This window comes from Nicotiana tabacum, chromosome 15 (genome assembly GCF_000715075.1).
Source record: "Nicotiana tabacum cultivar K326 chromosome 15, ASM71507v2, whole genome shotgun sequence".
Classification (NCBI taxonomy): Eukaryota; Viridiplantae; Streptophyta; class Magnoliopsida; order Solanales; family Solanaceae; genus Nicotiana; species Nicotiana tabacum.
This window is the reverse complement of record NC_134094.1, coordinates 133,974,301-133,987,568: the sequence shown is the minus strand read 5'-3', so window position 1 is coordinate 133,987,568 and position 13,268 is coordinate 133,974,301. Positions and strand designations below refer to the sequence as shown.

The 13,268-nt window shown below is 34.5% G+C and overlaps 1 protein-coding gene across 1 annotated transcript; it reads left to right on the top strand.

Annotated features, from left to right (window-relative positions):
• The first annotated feature begins 260 nt into the window (after positions 1-260).
• Positions 261-12,228, top strand: LOC107811750 (putative histone-arginine methyltransferase 1.3). Its single transcript, XM_016636741.2, has 15 exons — positions 261-612; positions 1,530-1,592; positions 2,196-2,298; positions 3,218-3,361; positions 3,574-3,677; positions 3,810-3,908; positions 4,088-4,157; positions 5,735-5,831; positions 6,589-6,643; positions 7,438-7,521; positions 9,542-9,619; positions 10,329-10,432; positions 10,510-10,682; positions 10,802-10,932; positions 11,906-12,228. The coding sequence occupies exons 1-15, from the start codon at positions 424-426 to the stop codon at positions 11,993-11,995; spliced, it is 1,584 nt and encodes a 527-aa protein (XP_016492227.2). The 5' UTR covers positions 261-423; the 3' UTR covers positions 11,996-12,228.
• Positions 12,229-13,268: the final 1,040 nt, after the last annotated feature.

The window sequence follows — 13,268 nt, the reverse complement described above, 5'->3', positions numbered from 1 at the left end:
ATATAGATAATCTTCTACCGGTATGATATTTATCCATAATAGGGTACTGAAATGATAAGCTCCTTCAAGGGATTTATTTCTAATAGAGTACTAAATAGATAAATATATTTACGGCGGAGTCTCATATAAAAGGTTTATTTTCAACGGAATAATAAATAAACATACATAATATAATATATTTATAACATGATGTACTTAATTCTCCTTAATTATGTTTTTATTACCTCTTCGTATATTCCTATATAAAAAAAAAACAAGAAGAAAGAAAGAAAAGATTGCGGCGCCATAAACACACTCCCTCTCAGTCCCACACCACCTTTTACACCTTCACTCTCCACTCAAAACCCTAACATCGATTCATATGCTATTTTCTATTAATTCTTCGTAATTTTTGTCGAATATCTTTCCCAACAGTTTGTATTAATGGAGCAAAAACAGAAAGAGCAGAAATTTTTAGTTTCATCTGTATCAGAGGTTTTACGTTCTTCGTATTCTATAGTTTTGGAAACCGAACCGGTTTTTTCTCGGTTCACTTTACAGTCCGGTTCACCTGAGCTTCGATTTGGTCAAGGCTCAACTGACGCCATTGTGCTTAATCTTCAATCTTCCCAGGCAAGTTTTTATATATTTTGTATATATAATTCATTTTTGTTCATGTATGAATATTGAGGATTTAGATAAAAACTATTTTTTATTAGAAACTACGCAAACACTACAAATCACAAAATTTCTTAATTTCTTATCGATAAATTTACCGTATGTTTTAGAAACTTCATAGAATCTTATAAAGAACAAAACATTTTAATTTTAAAAAGGCCATTTGAACCAACAAATCATGTTACTCCGTCAGTCACAATTTACCGTGATGCAATTTGACGACTGGGCATGTAGTTAAGAAAGGAAGAGACATTTTTAGAACTTGTGCTCTAAAACAAGTAAGTCAGTGATATTTGTGTTGTTATAAATCATCTTATTAAGGGTAATAGAAAGTTTAAAATTAAATTTAAATATAAAAAGTAAAGAGTATCACGTAAATTGGGATGAAGGGAGTAATTTTTTAAAACTAGTAAAAATACTATAAACTCATAAATTTCTTTTAGATAAATCTACTATATATTCGGAAACTACGTTAATATACTATAAAGAACAAAACTTTAAAAGTTGAAAAAGCCATTTGAATAACCAAACCATGTTAATATTATATTTGGGATGGATGGGAAGTATGAAGTAATAATAATGATGGTGATCTTTTGGCTCACATTTTCTGCATTTTCTTATACATGAATAACCTTATTGAATTAGTTAAAGTTGTGGTGGGGCTTTCACATTTAGTACATTTTCTCACGTTTTCTAGTCAGTAATCAACAGTCAAACAGAATGACCAGTGTTTTTTAGCAGAGAAGTGCAGAAAATGGAGAATAAAACTGAAAACGTGATAATTTTAACTGATGCTTGTTCGTTAGGATTTGTCTTTAGCTATGTGTTTGAGGGGCATTATCTTAGCCTTGGTTCTTCTTTCATTTTTCCAGTTATTCAAGCTAGGCCCTGCTGACTCTCTATGCATATCTGAAGCTTCTGAAGCCAATAAAGAGGTATGATATATAGAGCATAAGGTCGTATTAAATTGTGATACTGGACCGGTTAGTTGTTTTTTACCTGCAAATCAATTTAGAATCCTGTTCAGTCCGGTAAGGATTTCTAGAAATGTTGTGATGTTGCGATACCTTTTGTCAATGATGATTTTTCTAGTGAATGTTATACCATCAATGGAATCAACAGACTATTAGGAATGCTTCCACTTCATTTGATTTTGATTAGCAAGAACAAAATCTGGTTATTACCTATCATAATTGCAGAAGCATTAAAAGATTATCTATTAGAATATGCTGCCTGTACGAGTCTCATGCTCACATATTTGTTTGTAGATGACCAAGCACTACTCTGCAATCTGCATAATGCCGAAAACATGCAATACTGCAAACTTGTGTTCGACATATTATTAATTTAACATGTTGCATTAGGATTACACAGTTATGTATGTGTAAAATATGTGTGTTTGTCAATTGGTATACATCACTTATCTTGTCCTGGAAAATAAGTCAAATGTACTTACTTTAAATTTAAATTGGAATATGTTTGTGAAATATGATGTTGTCATATTAATGTTATGCATTAACTTTGGTCTTTTGAACCAGAAAACATATTCAAGGGGAATCTCCATTCAATTTAGAAACGAGGAGGAAAGTAGGGCCTTCCATTGTGCATTTGAGCAATGGAAGAAGGAAGTGGTTGTTCAAGGTCTGTTTTGATGTATGTCTGCAATTGCTCTGTAACAAGTTTCCATGCTACCTTGTGGAGTAGCCACATTCTCCTTTCCAACAACTGCTGCAGCTTTTCATGTTTGTTCAAGATTTATTTGATTCTTTGCAGTTGTCTAGATATTGTTGTTACTGAGATGCTAGTCTCATGATTCTGTGTGGTGAAATAACACTTGTTTTTTATAGCATTCTCTACGTGACATTTACTTAGATACCAAATTGTGAATGTTTGAAGTGTTGTGGAAAGAATATTTACTTTTACTGGACTTTGTTTATGGCTTCTTTTTTTTTTTTCCGATTGATAAAGGTATTCTATTAAAGTGCAGCAAAGTGCTATTAATCCATTGTCAGTGTTGAGATGGAAGCATAGTTATTGAATTAGATAAATTAGATAGTTACTTTCCTAACATGTCCTGAGGTATTAAGAGCCTCATAATCTGCCAAGTGTTATCAACATTTGATTGGTTATTGTCATCCATTCTACTATGGGTTGCCTTGGATTACTAATTCCTTTGTTGAGTTTTTCTAAAGCACTTGCTTTTATTCCCCACAAAAACTACAGTTTAGATACTTGACTTCCTAATAAGAAAAAGCTGGTTTTAGATATTTGATTATGTTTATCTTATCAAAAAAGACAAAAGAAGATACCGACTATGTTTAGCTTAATTACGTAAGATCAATGCATTTAAGGACATCTATAGTACTGTTCTACTCAGTGAAGCTAACTGTAATTACTTAATGAAAATGAATCTGCGATGTAACTGCTTTTCAATCTCTTAAGATATTAAACTTTTGTTTCTTACACCACAAAAGCACCACAATGGGCTAATGAAATTTTTGATATAAGAATAAATAATGCTGACTTGTGTAACTGTAACTTGTTCTTGTCTTTCTTTCAGAATGTCCTTTGACAAATGGAGCAATATCAACTTCGAAAAGCAAATTTGATGACAAAATAGAGTCATCTTCTGCCAAAATGTACTTTCACTACTATGGGCAGCTATTGCATCAGCAGAATATGTTGCAGGATTTTGTAAGGACAGGTAGTATTCTGAACTTTAATATTTTCTATGTTTTTCCTCTGGTCATGACCTGGGAATTTCTTTATAGAGGTTCATAGTGTGTCATGAGATGATGTGCTCCCTTTTGTTGCTCCTAGAATATTACGGAACTCTTCCCCTTTTGCATTTCTAAGGGATCATACAGTTAAATCGCACTATGGAGAGTTTGACTTGGCAAGTATGAAAACTTGCAGGAACCTATTATTCTGCTGTAATTGAGAACCGTGCCGATTTTCTTGGTCGCATAGTGGTTGATGTTGGTGCTGGTAGTGGCATTTTGTCATTATTTGCTGCTCAGGTGATCTGTTTGTACCAATGCATCTTGTGTATTTCGATAAATGATATCAACCATGGCACAGCCAGTTATGCTGATATCTCTACTCCAAATCTTTTCTTTTTCCCACCTCTCTACACCCAAAAATCCTCATAGGCTGGTGCAAAGCATGTTTATGCCATAGAGGCTTCTGAAATGGCCGAATATGCAAGAAAACTTATTGCTGGAAATCCATCACTGAATGAAAGAATTACAGTAAGTGTTCTTTTATTTGTTTAAGCTGATCCCTCTTAGTATGGTATTGAGGTGCTGTTTATGGATTGATTGTTCTTTTGTCTTTTCGATGTCTTTTCCAATGCTATCCGACATATTCAAATAGTATCTTGGTAGTGCTTCTTATGCTTTTTTGTAATGTTTCATCCATGGATGTTTAGGTAATCAAAGGAAAGGTTGAAGATGTAGAGTTACCTGAGAAAGCTGATATTTTGATCTCTGAGCCAATGGGTAAGCTTGTCTAGTTAGTCTCATTTTTAATTCATTATAGATCATGTTAACTTCTAAGATGAAGCATTGTGTATACTTTGGTCGTGCTGCAAGTTTGTTAGAACTTTAGGTTATTCCTCTGGATTGACGGCTAAGTTCTTTATGAAACATCACTAAAACTATATCAGTGTTAATTATTTGATTAATTATTTGCAAAGCGAGTAAAGATAAGCTTGCTGTTAGAGTATGTTTCAAGAACCTATACTATTAAAGACGGAGAGTATATGAAAGATTAAGACAATGGCAACATCTGATCTGATGAATGCTTGTGCAATCTATGGACCAAACAAAAATGAAGAGAAGGTCCATTTTTCCTATGTGCTAGGAACAATTCCGATTGTCTATAAAAGCTGAGAGCAATAAACACAAATATACATGTCCAGTAGCCAATACACATCCTAAAAACCAACTTTCATACATACTACAAGTTGAGTTGCATTTAAATTTGTATTGCCTGATTGTCCACTATTTTCCTTATAGGGTGAAGAATTCCTAGTATTCAGCATTTGCTATATTTGTTTTCATATTGTAGAATCTAAAGTCCTATTTTACTACAGACAGCTGCAGCTTTTGCCAGAAACTTCATTCTCAGATGCATCAATCATGAAAGAATTTTTTTTCCTTTTTTGTAATATTTGCATCTGCATCTTATAGCTAACTAAAACAATAGGGTTCTTTGGGCCTTTAAAAATGAGCACTTCTTTTTTAAGTCCAAGAAATAATTTTCTGTTATTTTCTTTCAATTCTGGTTTTCATTTTAGTTATCTGAACAACATAATTTTGGTTCTGTCACTTATCTCTGTCTTTTTCTTTATAATGAAATGGGAGGTCAAAGTTATAGAGGACTTCAGGAGAGGCTGCTTTGTTCATTACGAGTCAAATGCAGTCCAGCATTTTGCAAAAAAAAGCTGTGTGTGTGTGTGTGTGTGTGTGTGTAGGTGGAGACAGTGTTATCAAAAACGAAAAGCTCTAAAAAGCGATGTAGGTCTATTAGGGTCTTAAGCGCAAAGCACGCTTAAAATGTGGGCTTTGGTAAAAAAAGGCGCGACTATGGGAAAAAATAAAATATATATATTATTCAAGAACAAAGTAACCAATTCATTTATAATGTTTTCCTTTACACCTAATACATTTATTTTCTGATTATATTTGTTGTTTGGTGCCACTTGATTCCCAATACAACTCATGGGCAATGAGGCGCATGTCTTACTGCCTTGCCTTACACTGAAGCGCAACTTAAGAGAAACGCCCTCCTTGAGCTTTTCTAAGCTTAAACGCGCCTTAAATGAGCCTTTGGCAACACTGGGCGGAGAAGAAGAAAAGAAGGGCTATCATCTATTTAACTGGACATTCTTGCTTTGCTTGTGATATGAATTTTGTTCAGTTCTCTTTTCAGTTCAAGCAAAAAATAGGATTGTAATCTTCCAAGATATGGTAGAACGTGTTAATCCAGAATAACCAGAATGCAATTAATAAAATATTCAAAAGAGACATGCTTAAACCTGCTGAGTGTGTGACACAGTGCTTATACCTTACAGGTACTTTGTTGGTTAATGAAAGAATGTTGGAGTCCTATGTGATTGCAAGAGACCGATTTCTTGTTCAAAATGGAAAAATGTTTCCTGGTGTCGGAAGGTAATTTTATTTCTTGTCAGCACATTGAGGAGCCTTGCCTTGTCAAATCAATGATGATGTCTGCAATTTTCTTGTAAAATTTTGTTCTCATAGTCATTTCGCGCAACTGTTTGTTTTTATCCCTTCAAACGTCTCTGTCATGCCAAATAATTTGAAGCTAATATTCTTCATTAAATTGTTATTTTACTGTCTTATCTTTCTGGCATATTGAGTGTGCTGCTAATTTAGAAATGAAATGTGAAATTAATATTAGTGTTAGATATAATATCTCAACTTTTGCTTGTGAGTTGCATTGGTAATGATTATTTGCTTCATCTTGAGTAGCGCAGCTTGTTCCTTAAATGGATTAGTTTAGGAGATTGGAGTATGTTGATATAACTAATTGACCCACAGTTTCAACTATCCGCTCTAGTTTTGTTTTCTCAGGGTATTATATGAACTTTCAAGCTTAATTCTCAGTCTCGTCCGGTGTGTGTATATGTTGGCTGCCAGTTCCCCCTTTTTTCTTTCTAAAGATCTTCTTTCCCCTTTTGCACATGTTTGCCTGATTACTCATAGCATTTGGGCTGAATCTAATGCATATTTCCTACCTTTCTTTAATGGTTGCATTTACATATTTCTGCACGAATTCCATCAAGTGTCTTAGCGTGCATTACATAAACCAGCATGTAACCGTTTTATTATTTTCCTTCATTTGTTTTGTCTTGGATATGATGTTATCACCATTTTTAGCTTATGTTTCCTTTTACTCTTGTAGAATACACATGGCACCATTTAGTGACGAATATTTGTATATGGAAATAGCAAATAAGGTACACACTGGATCATATCACCTTTTTTTCTTGATCTTGGAGTAGTTCTGTTCTAAAAAATTTTCCTTTCTTCTCTGGATGCCCTTCATGTTTCCCTCCTCCAACCAAGAGAAAGAGAGGAAAGAAAACCGCAGCTCCTTCTCTTCAGGGAAGGAAGATTGATGGATACTATGTGTTTTTCCATATTAAGTGTTTTGATTGATTTAAGAGGTTTGTTGAGGCGTAGAAGTAGTTGTTGAGGTGGATAGTGTTCATTTGTAATTGTGGGGTTCCCAGAGAAGAATCTGAAACTTTTCTTGAATGCACTGTATACCTCCTGTAAAAGTTCTTTTGCAGTTTTGCCAATGAAAAGTACTGAAATATTGTTCATCTTGTGCTCTCAAGAGAATAAGACCTCGATTGCTAACGGAATATCTTATGAATCTGTGGCTGGGAAGCAAACTGAATGCCATCTAAATTCAGTGTGACAAATAGAATTTTTGTTATTCAAGCTTCAACATCACCGTGGCTGTCTATTAAATCTTCATTTTCTTTCCTTTTTCTTTTTAACAAGTTTGAATGATTCAGGCAAAGTTTATTGGCAAAAATCTCATTGTCCAAAACCATTTTCCAATTACTACTAGCATTTACCACTAGCTTCTACAAATGTCTGATAGTCTGCACTTTGGCTTTCTTTTGTTTTTATACGCTTTATTTCTTCCTTTTGGATGATATGATTTAGTTACCATTGTTTTCATTATCTTTTTGAACTGCCAGACAATGTCTTGATATTACTTTTATTCCTCGTCATCCAGGCGACCTTTTGGCAGCAACAAAACTACTTTGGGGTTGACTTGACACCTTTGCACGGATCTGCTTACCAAGGATACTTTTCTCAGGTCAATATCCTATAGATTAGGAACTTTTGACTTGGACTGGCTTTAATGACTATACTTGTCTGATCTCTGAATACTTCACTTTGACTTGGCAGCATTTTTAGGGCTTTCTTAAATGTTTCATTTTCCTGCTGTATGGAATCTCTTATTGATTAGTTACTTGTACTTCTAAATGTGCAATCTATGCTAGAATATCCAATTTGTATTATGGAAACTTCAGAAATAAGGGTGTTTTAGAAGTGTCACTTTTGTTTGACTTCTATGTATCTAGAATTATCCCTACATGTACTTGGTGGTCAGTTTGGAAGGAGAAAAACTGTAGTCTTTAGATGTCTTGGGGGTAAAAAAAACAAGTCTGGATTACACAAGTCTCACTTATCAAAGAAAAAAATAGAAAAGGAAATTAAAAAACATTCGTCTGGAATATGTCTACATATTAATGGTCACTGCATTACTTGCTTAGGTGCTGAAAAGGGGGGGGGGGGGGGGGGGGGTTCATATTTGTTTTGAAAGCTTGCGCCAGTGTTAAATCCATCCATTCGTTTTTTGGCATGTGTGAGAGCGTTGTATTTTGTAATGACTTTTCAGATATTTTCTTGGGTTTTAGCTAGCGTTTGGCCATAGATTCCCAAATTTATTCTGAAAAATCTGATTTGGGTGAAGTTTTGTTTGAAGATGAAAATGTGTTTGGACATCTGTTTTGGGTGAATTTTGGTTTGGAAAAACATGAAACATGACTTATACCCACAAGTTCTAAAAATTATCACAAATACCCAACAGTACCATTATCAATAACATTCATTATATTATCCCAAATCATAGTCCTGAACATAAATAAATTTGATACAAAATTATCATTTTTATAATGAACTACATGATACACTATCATATAACCGAGAAGACGAAGCAAAATCGTTATAAAATAATAAATGGTGGGATCTTTTATAAAATATAAAAGTTTGGGGCAATTTTTAAAAAATATAATAGAGATATTTTGGCCCAAAACCAGCTATTGAGCTGGTTTTGGGATTTGGGATTTGGCCAAAATGTAGGCAAAATCTATGGCCAAACATGTGTTTGCCAAATAAAACCCAAGTTTATTTTGGCAAAATCTATGGCCAAACGGGTCCTTAGAAACTCCCAAAAATGCTTAGAAACTCCCAAAAATGCTCCTTGAAAGTTCATTATACTAACACATTATGTATTCTTTTTTTCCCCCTCCTCGAGTGTGTGGAGGCTTGGGCTTATTCAAAGTCAATGTTTTAAGAAGAAACTATTTTGATTGGCTGTGTTAATCATATAAAAGTTTATTTATTATAGAGGGTAATTAAAAGATGCCCCTTCACGTGAGGGATAGATTCGCTCTCACTCTCTCGTCAAGCATGTGAAAATGTTTTTTTGTTGATGTGTAGATGTGATACCAAACTCAAGACCTCTGCCTGATTTAACACCATGTCAAATTGCTTCAAACGCCTCATCATTGGAGAGGGGACATTTCTATTTATTGTGTTATGTCTTTAACATTTTCTAATGGGAGGTTGATTGAAGGAACTTGAAAGATCCAGATGCTATAAAGTATACTAGGTTACTAGTTTGATCAAGGGAATAGTCCTACCAAATCTTACTTAACGCTTAAAATGTGTGTAACCAATCAATATGCCACATAAGACATAAGAAAAAGCGTTAATGAGGGGTATTATCTTAGTTCAATATGAATATATGATAGGAGGGGCTACTTGTTTTTTTCTGTCCAAGATATTGAACTGGTGAATGAATCAATTGGTTTCTTATTCAAATGCAATAAACCAGCTACTTTTAATTTAATAATTTGGCTTCTAAGATGCAATAGATGTAATTTATTCAGGAAAAAAAAATGCAATAGATGTACTTGTTAGCCAAAGATTTTGTGTATTTGTGATTTATAGTCCAAGCTTAAATACTAGATAATGTTTTGGTTGAGGTATGCATGCTTCTGACTCATACTCTTTTTCCATTTTCTTTGGATATTCTTGTCCTTTTGCAGCCAGTTGTTGATGCTTTTGATCCTAGGTTATTGGTAGCTCCTGCAGTGTCCCATGTGATAAACTTCAATTCTGTAAAGGTATTATCAATCAACATTTTATTCTGTATGGCGTGCAAAAGAAGTGACGATGCATTCTGAATTCTGAGTAGGCCTACTATTCCTTTTCTTTCCTTCTAATACAGGAAAAATACTATTAGATAAAGTATGGCAATGTTTGAATTAGAAAACAATTTACTGACTTGGGGGTCTCTTGGTTAAAATGTAAAGGAAATGAACGGGGAGGAAACTATACAGATACTGTTTCCTAATGCGTAGTTCTGACTAAAAATGCACTGCAGGTTAGGTCTTTATCTGTCCGTGGGTTATTTTAAAAAGATCTTTAAAGTAAAAGATACACTCTTTGTTCTTTATATGAAAATTGAATAAAGGCTTCACAGAGATTCAATTTCAGGGTTCAAGATAGTGAAATTAACATTTGATGGATAATCATGAAAAGAAATAAACTTAACATAAACACAAGGTAGCGGTAACTTTTAGGTGTAAAGTATGCTTTTCCAAATCTACTACTGATATGCTTTCCATTTATATTTATTCTTTATGATATTCTTGAAATGAACAAAAAATGTATTTACCGTGTAGTGGGAGGTGTTAATTAAGGGAAGATTTAGCTGAAGTGATATTGCTCTTTTAACTGAGAGTTATCAGATTTACTGAATAAGTAACACAGATTGTGGGCATTCTATCCAGAAATTGTTGAAACATGATATTTCCCGCATCTATATTACAGGAAGAAGATTTATATGAAATTGACATCCCGTTGAGATTTCTCTCTTCTGTTAGCACTAGAATTCATGGGCTGGCTTGCTGGTTTGATGTACTTTTTAATGGAAGGTAAACTTTTTCATCCCCTGGGTTCTGGCACTTGGTCTTTTTACTTTTGCTGCTAAATCATTTCCTCTTTTCTGCAGCACTGTGCAAAGGTGGCTGACCACTGCTCCGGGTGCAGCAACAACTCATTGGTATCAGCTTCGGTGTGTCTTACCACAACCACTTTATGTCATGCCGGGACAGGAGATAACTGGTCGGCTTCACCTAGTTGCCCATAAGGCACAAAGTTATACCATTTACTTAACATTGTCAGGTAGGTCTTTATTATGGTTATTTGCAACATGTCCATCATGTTTGGTTATCTCTAACTCCTATCCAGTCAAGATTTGCTGATGTTTCTTCAAGAATCTAACATGTCATTAATTTGAATAGCTCTTGTTGGAGATATGCTCCAAACGTCATCTGTTAAACTTGATCTGAAGGAACCGTATTACCGGATGTCCCAGCCCCAGGCATATTCATTAGCACAAGATCAACAACCTAATCAGCTATTACAAACACAGGTATTGCAGATTTCATAATCACAATTTTCGCTGTCATGCCCTACTCTGCCCCCCTCCCCCTATCCAAATTTTCTAGGTGTACCTAAGCTTTTGGTGATTTTGAATATATTTGAGGTGTTGAGATTCGTGCTAAATTCTTTTGAGCCACACCTGTACAGTGGTAGTTTTAGGCTCCAGTTTTTTATAATAGCAAATGATGGCTTCAGTTGGGCCTGTTTACACTTTGCTTGATCTAATTCATTTTTCTTAAACTTGCTTTCTCTTATGAGCCTCATCTAAGGGACTAAAAGTTCAAGTTGTTAAGTAGAGAGGTAGAGGAACGGACTCATTATCCACCAAGTTTTGAACCATGTGCCCATAGCCCTCGAGATTTCTTGATTATGAAAAAAAAAGGTTTTAAGTTGTTCAAGAGCAGCCACCTTATTTACTTTAGTCTGCAACACGCCACATCATGTGCGATCCCAACTATTTTTCTTGGCAAAGCACCTCTGCATGTTTTATCACCATGTTAAAGTTTGTAACTGTCTTCTCTAAAAGCTTAAAGTGTTAAAGAGAGCACAAATTAGTTTAATTGTAAATTTGCAACAAAAGTTCTAATACATGTTCTTTACTTTTATAGAGCATGATATCCTGTATTTGTAGGCTGGCTTACAAGCAGGGTTTATTTGTTACTCCCTTCCGTTCCAATTTATGTGAACCTGTTTGACTGGGTACGGAGTTTAAGAAAAAATGAAGACTTTTGGATTTGTGGTCCTAAACAAGTCAAAAAGGGGCCCATAGTATTTGTGTGGTTATAAAAGCTTCTCAGTAAGGATAGAATTGTAAGTTTAAGCTAAATTGTTTCCAAATTTAGAAAGGGTTCATTCTTTTTGAAACGGACCAAAAAGGAAATAGGTTCACATAAACTGGAACTGAGGGAGTACCTTTTATTGCTGTTAGTGAGCTCAAGTTTTACCTTTTCTATCTTGAACAGGACATAGAATTACCATCTCGAGATGAAGATGGCTCAATCCTGATGCAACCACCCTCCCCAAATTCAGGCGCTGAGCTACATTCACTCTGATATTAAAATCCAACTATGTGGATATGCATGTCGACGCTCTCTTGTATGTGTAACATTATAAATGTCTTGGCTAAGCTATGGTCCAAGTTCTAACTTGAATAATTTACCATTTACATCTTCAATTGACATTACAGACTGCATGTTGAATGCTTCCATATTAAACTTCATATATGTGGCTATTTGAGCTGTGCAGTAGTATATACTCACCAGTTTTACTGGTACAGTTTTTTCAATTTCCTTCTTTCCTTGTGGCGTTTGGACATTCAAATGCCATTTACGTGACCTTTTGTTCGGGTTTGGCATCGTTGTTAGCTATGTTGCTCGGATCCCCGCCAAAATGTTGCCACTCTTATGTGGATCTTTGAAAATTAATGCATATTTAGAGGATTTGATACCGACACAGTAGCATTTTTGGAGGATCCAAGCAACATATATTGTTAGGGGTCGTTTGGTACAATGCCCCAATCAAATACACCAAGAAGTCTTAAAACATCATACGAACTTATTCGAAACCTCAAATTACATCAAACAACGCTAAAACCACGAATCATACCTCAATTCAAGCTTACGGAACTTAAGAATTTTCAACTTCTACATTCGATGTTGAAATCTATCAAATCAAGTCCGATTGACATCAAATTTTGCACACAAGCCATAAATGACATAACAGACTTATTTCAACTTTCTGAATCGAAATTCGAGCCCGATATCAATAAAAATCAATTTGTGATCAAACTTTGAAATCTTTAAGCTTTCAAACTTTTAATTTTTTATAATTGGCTATAACTCGAGCTAGGGACCTCCAAATTAAATTACGGGTATACGCCCAAGTTTCAAATCACGATATGGACCTATCGGAACTGTCAAAATACTAATCAGGGTCCGTTTGTTCAAAGTGTTCCTAAGTCACTCAAATGAGTTTTGAAGATCTATTTCACATTTTTTAATCAAATTTTTACATAAAAACTTTTCGGTAAAATTTACGAACTGCGCATGCAAGTCGAGGAATGCTGAAAGGTGCTATTCAAGGTCTCAGAACACAGAAATGAACATTAAATTTAAAGATAACCTTTCTGGTCATCATATAATACAACCATCCAAACAAGCTGTTAAGCAAAAACTAGATCTTCACATTTATTTTTGGCCAAATACATAGGTGGCCCTTAAAGTTGTAACTAATTTTCATTTTTACACTTAACTAAACCTTGTTTCCATTAGACACTTTAATTATATTCAAAGTGTGCCTAGTGAACAAGTTTTCACTAGCCAGTTA

Bases quoted from the DNA above. Each gene is read 5' to 3' on its own strand.
- LOC107811750 (XM_016636741.2), top strand. From the start codon at position 424: ATGGAGCAAAAACAGAAAGAGCAGAAATTTTTAGTTTCATCTGTATCA. The intron at 5,832-6,588 runs GTAATTTTATTT...TTACTCTTGTAG, and splicing joins ATGTTTCCTGGTGTCGGAAG to AATACACATGGCACCATTTA. The intron at 9,620-10,328 runs GTATTATCAATC...TCTATATTACAG, and splicing joins TAAACTTCAATTCTGTAAAG to GAAGAAGATTTATATGAAAT.